General features: G+C 49.7%; 1 protein-coding gene across 1 annotated transcript in view; it reads left to right on the top strand.

Moving 5' to 3' along the window:
* The first annotated feature begins 6,676 nt into the window (after positions 1 to 6,676).
* Positions 6,677 to 10,239, top strand: part of GRAMD2A (GRAM domain containing 2A) — a 42,113-nt gene continuing 38,550 nt past the window's right edge. The window contains exons 1-2 of the mRNA XM_056866075.1: positions 6,677 to 6,706; positions 7,460 to 7,643. Of these exons, the coding sequence (XP_056722053.1) occupies positions 6,677 to 6,706; positions 7,460 to 7,643 (214 nt within the window). The remainder of the gene's footprint in view (positions 6,707 to 7,459; positions 7,644 to 10,239) is intronic.

The following is a 10,239-nucleotide window of genomic DNA, read 5'->3' as shown; positions in this document are numbered from 1 at the left end:
GACTCTTGTCTTATAATATGTCCGAAGTACGACAGCCTCAGTTTAGTCATTTTAGCTTCTAGGGTCAGTTCAGGCTTGATTTGATCTAAAACCCACTGATTTGTTTTTTTGGTGGTCCAGGGTTATCCGTAACACTCCTCCAACACCACGTTTCAAAGGAATCTTACTATCAGTCTTACTGTTCTTGGTGCAGACTCCGCGTCATCAACACATTGCAACATCAGACTGAACGAGAAATTCTAGCTGCTTTGAATGCAAAATAGCATGACTCCTACTGCGCCGTCCATAGGCTGCAGAAATGGGGAGTCTGTCTAAAACTAGTCCCTGCTTCCTGAATTGCAGCTTCAAAATCTAAAGGGGACTGAAGACTAAATTGGGTGGGCTAGCCTTTGAGGGGTTAGCATTTCTCGAGCAGCTGGAGTTTGCCCATTGTACCAATGGAATGCATTTCTGAGTTTTTCCGCTAGAGGGGGGTTTCATTCAATTGAATTCCTGTAGGGCGAGTGCATGGCACTGATGAATTGTGTAGTGCTGGGGAGGAAGGAAGCTTAGGCTGAAAAGCAAAACAGGCTTGTGCTATAGCAGAATCGTAGGTTACACAAAAAACCAATATCATGCTGTGAAGAGCTTAGCAAAGAAATGAAAACCGCACAGTGGCCAACGATGTAAACAATAATCACACAAGTGTAATTGATGGGATCGTCAATGTAGGACTATTTACATAAAACTGAAGACATCGGATGTGAAAGGCAAGGCTAATAGCAACAACCATAACCAATAAGCATTGCTATAACCATGCTCAAGGCAATTATAGTTCAGTGTACAAATTGTATATCAGAAGGTCAATATGCACAATTGGAGCGCAAAATTATTCAAAATACAGGATGTATATCCTTGGTCAACATCCACAAATAAAACGCGAAAAGGAAAGTCTGGTTTCTGGCCCTTTTTCAAACTTCTTCATCAGTCGCTTGTTAAAAGAGATGAAATTGACCAGAAAAAGCTTGTGTGCTTATTCATACGGAGCAAAGCAGTTCCACAAAATGTTGGAGGCGCTTAATGCCAAAGCACTTAACCGGAGGTACTATTTAGTAACCTTCCCCGCCAGGTGTCTGTTGGAATGCTGCCTGAAAAGCAGAATCGCAGCCAGTATGGTATTGGATCTTTGAGCCTAGCGTTCCAGCCCACTCCCCCAGCATTGAAGCTTGCTGATGACCTTGGGACCAGTTAACAGCCTAACTTACCTTGTGGGGTTGTGAGTATAAAATGAGACAAGACGTTTGTAAGGGATGGCACTATAGAGCCAGGAAGTGCCTTGTGTTTTGAGGGGAAAACCATAAATACAACCATAATCAAATTAATGCAAGTCCGAAGGCAAATTCATGGATTTAACCGGCCTTGGTATGGTTTCTTACAGGAAAGGTTCCCCCAAAGTACAAAAACCCGTGTTTCAGCGCGGCAAGTACAGAAGTGTCCTAGAACAAATGGATAGCCTTGCTGGAGACTGCGGCGTGTTTGCAGCTCAGTCAGTTCCCAGTTAGCCAGACAGAAAGGTAGGAGGAACCAACTGTCAGCTAGGTTTGTGGCTGTGCGCTCCTGACCGTGTAAAAACATCCAACTAGCTTTGGAGAAGGCAGGTAGAGTGTGGCTAGTAAACGCTTGTGCTGTTCTAGAGTCAAGTTGACAAGTCTAGCCTACAAATGGAAGGATGGGAGGCTGTGTCAATTTTGAGCCGGCTACCTGAATCCAACTTCCATCGGGATCGAAGTCAGGTCATGAGCAGAGCTTGGACTTTACCACTCTGTGCCACGGGGCTACCTAAGTTTAGTGAATGTCATTTTGCATGGGATATGATTCCAAATCCATGCCTGTGTATTTTTGCTCATCCCGATCTCTTCCCCATTTCTTGTGAAATGGCTTTTTAAAAATCGCAGGAAATGAGCGAGTGATAGATTTTTGCCTACCAGCCCTTTATGTGCTTTGCGTGACGGCAGAGGAGGGGCGCTTTAAGGAGGATACCACCATCAGCTTTGGCAAGGGTTTTGGCTGGTTCTGCCATCCTGAGGGTTGTAGTGCATCATTAGCTGTGCAGGAAGCTCCCTTGGGCTCCCTTAATGAGGCAGGTGCCTGCTTTACCATTTCCGGCTACGCTGCAAGCTGGTCTTAACAAAACAGGATGATATGGCTCGCGCCTGAGGAACTGTGCACAGAAAAGCAGCTGCCAGAGAATCTGCCTTGGCGCAAGGCCAGATCACAGGGTGTGTGAACCTATAGTATGCCCTGTCCTGGCATGCGTGAAGGCATCTGGTTTCCTGGCACTTGAAATCACTTCAACCACCACAGACCTATTTCCCTGGCAATCGCATGCCCTAATTCCAGTCTTAACTTCACGACTGTTAAGAACCAGTAGGAAAACCTTGCATAGTGGTTCTTTGCTTTACCAGATTGTCATATGCACTGGTCTGCTCAATGATCTGAACATCTGGAGATGATTTTAACATGTGGAATGGGCATCACAAACTAACATTGTCCATGGAGTCTTCATACCATCTCAAACAGTACTTTTCCAACAGAGGTAGTTTGTACATTTGCCAGGAAGCTGTGGAATGACAAAACACCAAATGATATGACTTTGAGTGACACCCATTCACATGTGAGTCAAGCCTAATATAGGTAAAGGTCCCCTGTGCAAGCACCAGGTCATTCCTGACCCATGGGGTGATGTCACATCCTGACGTTTTCTAGGCAGACTTTGTTTGCCGGGTGGTTTGCCAGTGCCTTCCCCAGTCATCTTCCCCTTACTCCCAGCAAGCTGGATACACATTTTACCGACCTGGGAAGGATGGGAGGCTGAGTCAACCTTGAGCCGGCTACCTGAAACCGACTTCCGTTGGGCTCGAACTCCGGTCGTGAGCAGAGCTTGGACCGGAGTACTGCAGTTTACCAATCTGCGCCACGGGGCTCTTAAACCTATTATACTTTGACATAAAAACTCTGGACTTCCGTGATGGTCTTCCATCCAACTACTTGCTTCTGCAGTCTGATGGGATAAGGCTAGCCTGGGCCATCCAGGTCAGGGCAAGATCTTCAGGAACAGCATAAAAGTGTCTTCTCTATTTGATGTATTACCTCTTGACTTCCAATCAGCCTTACTACTCAGTCCCTTCCTACAAATAGAACCGGTTTGGAGTGATCATAAGAGGATATTATATGTTCCCTATACAAAAGCAGATTGATTCGGCTGGTGTTTTTTTTAACTTAAAACAAATAATTTTGTCTTGAATGTGCAAACCAAGTTTTGGCACTCTTGCTTTGCTGATGAAAGAGTCTGTTTTTGTTTGTACTTTGGTAAATTCTGAACAGATGAGTTAAACGAAGGTTCCCGCAGTGAGCTGGGAACTGAGTACTGAGCTGGCTATAGGAAGGGTATACTTCTAACTCCGAAGGTTCACAATTTATAAAACTCAGCACAAGGAGAACCAGCTATATTGGACAATTTGATTAACATTACAAGCTTGTACTGGGCACAAAGAGATAATGTTTGGACCTTGATGGGGTTTAGTTAAACTCTGTGGAGCATGCAGCAGGGGGAATGAGCACCAGACTCCTCCTCCTCCTCCTTCGTCCTTGGCTGTTATTTTGTTGCCTGGGTGTGTCGGTCCACTTTGTGCCAGGGTGGGCTCAGCAGCGCTGACTTGTGAAAGTGAGTTTCCATGGCAGGTGTCCCAATGCTCAGGCCGGGTGCTTGTTTATGTTCACGGAGTGGAAACAAATAGCATAATGACAGGTTGAAGGAACGAGAAAACCTCGCCGCCCTTGTTGAGAGCGTGGATCCTGGCTGGTAGCCACAGGTGGAATGGTTAGTCAAGCCAAGGCATGCACATGCATAGTAAGGAAGGCCTCCTCTTCCCCTTCGCAGGATCGGCCACCAATCAATAGCTGCGTTGTGGGAAGGCTAAAAAACGAGCTAGACATTTAAAAGAAAATCCGTGATCCTATAGAAATGTCCTCAAACGTCCTTTTGACGGGCTTGGGGTTTACTTCCTGCGGTGGTTAGGACCGTGGGCGGTTACCACTCAAAAAGGCAGAGCTTTTCTACAGCATGGACATAATGGTATTAGGGGAAACTTCCTCAGGTGAGTTTCTGCCTGCCATGCAGTTGTCAGAAGCTCAAGAACTCTGCCGGGGGGGGGGGGGAGAGAGAAGGAGATGAGGGGCTGACTGGCAAGAAATAGGAGGAGGAAGGCAGAGCTTAATTTTGGCACTGATGGCACCAGGTGCTCCCAAATCAATTTGCAACGCCTAGGTGAGCACTGCAGTTTGTGAGGCAACAACAGCAAGAATGCTGTTGAACTTGTGCAGAGAAGAGCAGAGCCAGAACCCACACACGGGCTTGGGACTGGGGCATGGCTTGCGATAGACAGGGGTTGCTTGGCTGCAACGGAGGCTGGAGTTCTGCCTGTTGAACATATGAAGCTGCCTTATACTGAATCAGGCCATCAAGGTCCTTCAAAGTCAGTATTGCCTGCTCAGACTGGCAGCGGCTATCCCAGGGTCTCAGGCAGAGATCTTTCACATCACCTACTTGCCTAATCCCTTTAACTGGAGATGCTGGGGATTGAACTTGGGACCTTCTGCATGCCAAGCAGAGGCTCTACCACTGAGCCACAGCCCCTCTCCATGGCTCTCTAGGGTGAGGTCTTTCACATCACCTCCTTGCCTAGTCCCTTTAACTGGAGATGCCAGGGATTGAACGTGGGACCTGCATGCCAAGCAGAGGCTCTACCACTGAGCCACAGCCCTTCCCCCAGATTCTGATTCCAGATCACAAGCCTATTGATGCTTACCTGGTAGCAGGTCCCATGGAGCCCAGTGAAGCTTACTTCTGCATGCCCACATGGGAGATTAACACAACTCAGACCACATATGTCTGAGTAAACATGCTCGGGCAGCCTGGCTCTGCACTTCCTGGGGAGGAGAAACCTGTAAGCCTGAAGTAGGAGTTAGGAGTCAACAGGCACTGAATCAGTTTCCCCTGCTGCAGTCTCCCGTGCATCCTTATGGGTGTGTGTGTTAAGTGCCGTCAAGTCGCTTCCGACCCATGGCGACCCCATCCTTATAGTGGGAAGCAAGTCCTTTGGACTCTGCATGAGTGGTAGGGCGCTTTCACACATGCCGAATAATGCACTTTCAATCCACTCTCAGTGCACTTTGCAGCTGGGTTTTACTCTGCAAAATGGCAAAATTGTTAGGGATTCAACGCGAGTTCCATTTCTATCAGGGCAGTTAAAGAGTTAACTTGTTTATATCAGCAGTTTAGATAGTCTCAAGGTGATGATGAAATGACAAGATGTAAGTATTCTATTGCCTAGGGAATCGCCATTGCAAACGTGCAGAAAGGCAAGGAGTCAGAATCGTTTATTTTGTTAAAGGTGTGAAACTTGGGGCAGGATGAGTTAAGTTACTTTTGAATCTCACAGAAGCAAGATGCCTGCTCTCAGCTCTCCTGAGCTGAGACACAGACAAAAGGGGTTTAAGCCTTGGTACCTGCTAGTATTCCTAGCAAGATTTATAGGGAACTAGACAGAAAGATTGTTATTTTGTCGAAGTCTTTCACGGTCAGAGTTCATTGGTTCTTGTAGGTTATCCGGGCTGTGGGGCCGTGGTCTTGGTATTTTCTTTCCTGACGTTTCGCCCGCAGCTGTGGCCGGCATCTTCAGAGGAGTAACACTGAAGGACAGTGTCTCTCAGTGTCAAGTGTGTAGGAAGAGTAATATATAGTCAGAAAGGGGGGGGGTGTTGAGCTGAATCATTGTCCTGCAAAATGATTAGCACATTACCTTTGATACTTTTTGCAGGACAATGATTCAGCTCAACCCCCCCCCTTTCTGACTATATATTACTCTTCCTACACACTTGACACTAGAGAGTCACTGTCCTTCAGTGTTACTCCTCTGAAGATGCCGGCCACAGCTGCTGGCGAAACGTCAGGAAAGAAAATACCAAGACCACGGTCACACAGCCCGGATAACCTACAAGAAAGAAAATACCAAGACCACGGTCCCACAGCCCGGATAACCTACAAGAAAGAAAATACCAAGACCACGGTCCCACAGCCCGGATAACCTACAAGAAAGAAAATACCAAGACCACGGTCCCACAGCCCGGATAACCTACAAGAACCAGATTGTTGTTTGTTTTTACTCCATGTAACCCTCCCTATTTTAGGATTTTTAGTACAGGATTTTTGTTTGATTAAGAGAAAAAGTCTCTGACTCTGTTTTATTGTGCGCTTGACCTGATTTTCCCTAACCGCAATCACGATCCATTGGGCCTGGATCAATTCCAACAAAAACCCCATTGCAAGCGATCGTTAAAGGCGCATTGTCAGTGGACTGAAAGCGCATCCTTCGGCGTGTGTGAAAGTGCCCATTGTGAAGCGCTCGGGTAGGGCTGCGAAGGGGTTTTCCTCCGGGTGGCAGCGGGGGGTGCCCTGGCAGACGCGGCCCCTTTAAGAGGCGCGGCCTGGGATCTCCCCAGCCCCCGCCTCCCTCCAGAGCCGAGCGCGGCTGGCCCCGGAGCGGCCAATGGGAGCGCTCGGACGGGATAGTGCGCCGGGGAAGGGGCGGCCCCGGCCGCTGATAGGCCGGCGGGTGGGCGGGGCTTGTGCCGGGCGATGGGCGAGCTGGCCGGGACCGCCGGGCAGGTACGCGGGTTACATCATCCGTGCGCGGGGCGAACGTGGGAACGGGGCGGACGCGTGGTTCGCGGGCGGGGGGAGGGGACGATGCTCCAAGGTTTGGGAGGGGGAAGAGGGGGAGTCCCTGTCGCCCCCCAGGAACCGAGGCGTGCAGCCTTTGCGCAGACCCAGGGAGGGATCGGGGCCGCTGCTGGTCCTGTTGGGCTGGGGAGGGCACGTGGTTTCCCCCCTGGATCTGAGCTGTGGGGCAGAGGCAGGGAGGCTGGCTCAGGGGGTCCCCTTTAGGGGCACGAGGCAGCTGCTGGACCAGAGGGGTCGGTGCTGGAATCTAGGGAGCCCCTTCTCTCCCCCACGTTGCCCTTGCGTCCCCTGACCGGGGTGGCATAACTGCCCAGCCAGGCAGAGGTTGCAGTGGGCACTCGCTCATCAACGTGCTGTGGGCAGGCTGGATCTTCTCAGTAGGGTTGCCAACTAGCTGGGGAAGGGGGGACCACCACCACCACCCCAGTCCTCGCCTGTAGTAGAAAAAGGGCAAGAGTCCAGTAGCACCTTTAAGACTTAAAAATATTTTCTGGTAGGGTATGAGCTTTCGTGAGCCACAGCTCCCTTCTCCAGAGCTGCTTCAAAGCTCACACCCTACCAGAAAATATTGTTGTTAGTCTTGAAGGTGCTGCTGGACTCTTGCCCTTTTCTACTACTGCAGACAGACTAGCACGGCGACCCACTGGGAACAGTCCTAGCCTGGTTTGCCTTTTGCAGAGGCTCAACGCCCCTGAAGTTTTCCGTGCGCCGGAGCAAAACTTTCCCCTGATTGCGGCTTGTCAAGGCGCACCTACAGGGGCCGGATTAAAAGCCGGCAACCCCCGGGCCTTTCAGGACAACTGCTGGGAACCGTGGATGGCGCACATTCCTGGCGCCTACAGGACAAGGATAATCCTGCCGGGTAGGTGCCCCCCCCTTAACTCTGTTGAGCTTTCGACCTAGCAGTGCTTTTCTTTTCACTTTCCAACGGCTGCAAAGCAAGCCTTCCTGTGGGACTGCCCTGAGAAAGTCTTCTGAACTGGCACACGGCTTGTAACATCTGTTTGCTTCAGTTGTGCCCCAGGAGAGACGTCTGTCAGGTGAGGTGGTGGTAGCAGAATTATTTCAGGGTTTTTTTTGTACGTCTTCTCTTTTTCTATAACTGCTTTGTGAGGTGTGCGGGTAAAGTGCCGTCAAGCCGCAGCTGACTTACGGCGATCCCTTTTTGGGGGTTTTCATGGCAAGAGACTAACAGAGGTGGTTTGCCAGTGCCTTCCTCTGCCCAGCAACCCTGGACTTCCTTGGTGGTCTCCCATCCAAATACTAACCAGGGCCGACCCTGCTTAGCTTCTGAGATCTGACGAGATCAGGCTAGCCTGGGCCATCCGGGTCAGGGAACTTTGTGAGGTAGGTTTCCTTTTTTTAAAATCTTGTGTTACTGATGGGGAACCTAAGGCCGAAACATTGAAACACAGAGCTGGAAGGGATCTCAAGGGTCATTTAGTCCAACCTCCTGCGTAATGCAGGCAATTCACAACTACCTTCCCCTCCCCCACTCATAGATTTCATTGTTTCTTATGTTTTGCTACAGACACCTATGCTTAGAATCATAGAGTTGGAAGGGACCACCAGGGTCATCCAGTCCAACCTCCTGCACAATGCAGGAAATTCACAACTACCTCTCCCACCCACACCCCCAGTGACCCCTACTCCATGCCCAGAAGATGCCCAAGATGCCCTCCCTCTCATAATCTGCTTAAGGTCATAGACTCAGCATTGCTGACAGATGGCCATCTAACCTCTGCTTAAAAACCTCCAGGGAAGGAGAGCCCACCACCTCCCGAGGAAGCCTGTTCCACTGAGGAACCGCTGTAGCTGTTAGAAAATTCTTCCTGATGTCTAGATGGAAACTCTTTTGATTTAATTTCAACCCGTTGGTTCTGGCCCAACCTTCTGGGGCAACAGAAAACAACTTGGCACCCTCCTCTATATGACAGCCCAGTTGACTCCCCCAGTAAATCCTGCAAAAAACCAGTTTGACCAGGAGGAAAAGCCCTTCCTGACCCCAGAGTGCCAAACCCTAGGCATGTAATAAAGGGCCACGAGAGCTGAGCACTGACGCATCCCTTCTTGCCCTCCCTCTCACGATATGCCTAATTTCACAGAATGTGAAAGTAAGCCATAACAGACTACTGATCTTTTTTAAGCGACCAGAGTTCTACTTCCCTCTTCAGCTTTGAGTCTCCTGATGCAGAATACCAACATTAAATTGCTTTTGCCCATGACTGAAAGAGACTAACTCGCTCAAGGTCATGCAATAGATTCGAGGATTTGGATGGGGATCGCACAGGTTGGGAATGTGTGGGTGAACAACCTGCGGGATTGAGATGAGCTTATTGATTTTGCTAGAGATGAGCCGATGTCCGGATTCCGGTGCAGTTGCCTCATCGGAAGAGACTAGCAAATATTGATGGGGTTTCAGCTGCTTAGCTTGGGGCAAATGGCTTTTCCTAGGAAGCAAGAGAGCGGGACTTGCAGGCGTGAATCTCCTCCCTTTCGCCGAAGACCTAGGATCGAGGATCAGTGTCGCGCGGTCAAAACGCACACCTTTCCAATTCCTCAAATTGCGTCATACGGCTCCGTTTTGGCAGGGAGGGGTTGAATGGCAGATCCGGAACCAGTGGGTTTCTTGACATTTCTCCATATTACAATCCCGGCTTTGTTGGCTGTAGCAGCTGCTGAGTTGCTGAAGTTTTTTCCCCTACTCCAGATTCTTTTGTTGTGTTTTTGCTACCTTGGTGTTCTGATTCTTCCCGAGCCAAACGGGGAGAGACCCGGCAGACGAGCCAAGTTGCGCTTCGCTGCAGACGCTTCCAGACTCCTGTAGGTTAATGGTTCCCAGGTGGGAGTTTTATAAGCACTGTAGCTGGTGAGTTGGGTGAATCTTCTGAGTTTGCATTCGGCGCGGGGCGTTCTGCCCCCTCCTGCAGCTGGCATTTGGAGATTCCTGGCTGCCTCCTTTCTCTTTTGGTCTGTTTGTCTCTTCTTGAAGTGTTCTGCAGATTCACCCGGCTCCTGGGGCCAGCCCCTTGCTGCATAGGCCCAGAATCTCTGCCTTATGGATGGGGAGGGATTATTTGGGCGAAAGTCTTTGGGAGGCCTCTGGCCCTCGCCTCTAACAGGCCTGGCATTGTTTGCGTCGCCCTGGTACACGTCTGTTTTTGCCAGTTAGGACAGAATGTCTGATTCCCCCCTCCCTCCCTTTTTTTCTCATTTGCTACATTTGGGCATGTTAATTATTTTTTCCCCCATGCTTGCTGAGTGGTTTCTTCTGAATGGAAAGTGTTTGCAGTGACAGATGCCGGGAAATGAGAAAGGCAGAAAGACGAGCATCACATGACCTTGAAGTTCAGGGAATGTTATGCAAGGGGAGGGGGGAATTGTTCGGCTTTGCAAACGGACTGCATGTTTCTAAACACCGTGCTGAGGCTTTTGCCGTTGAATATAGTGCCTTCTCC

Source organism: Euleptes europaea, chromosome 20 (assembly GCF_029931775.1).
Source record: "Euleptes europaea isolate rEulEur1 chromosome 20, rEulEur1.hap1, whole genome shotgun sequence".
Classification (NCBI taxonomy): domain Eukaryota; kingdom Metazoa; phylum Chordata; class Lepidosauria; order Squamata; family Sphaerodactylidae; genus Euleptes; species Euleptes europaea.
Note: the sequence above shows the minus strand (reverse complement) of the source record. Positions and strands in the feature narration are given on the sequence as shown.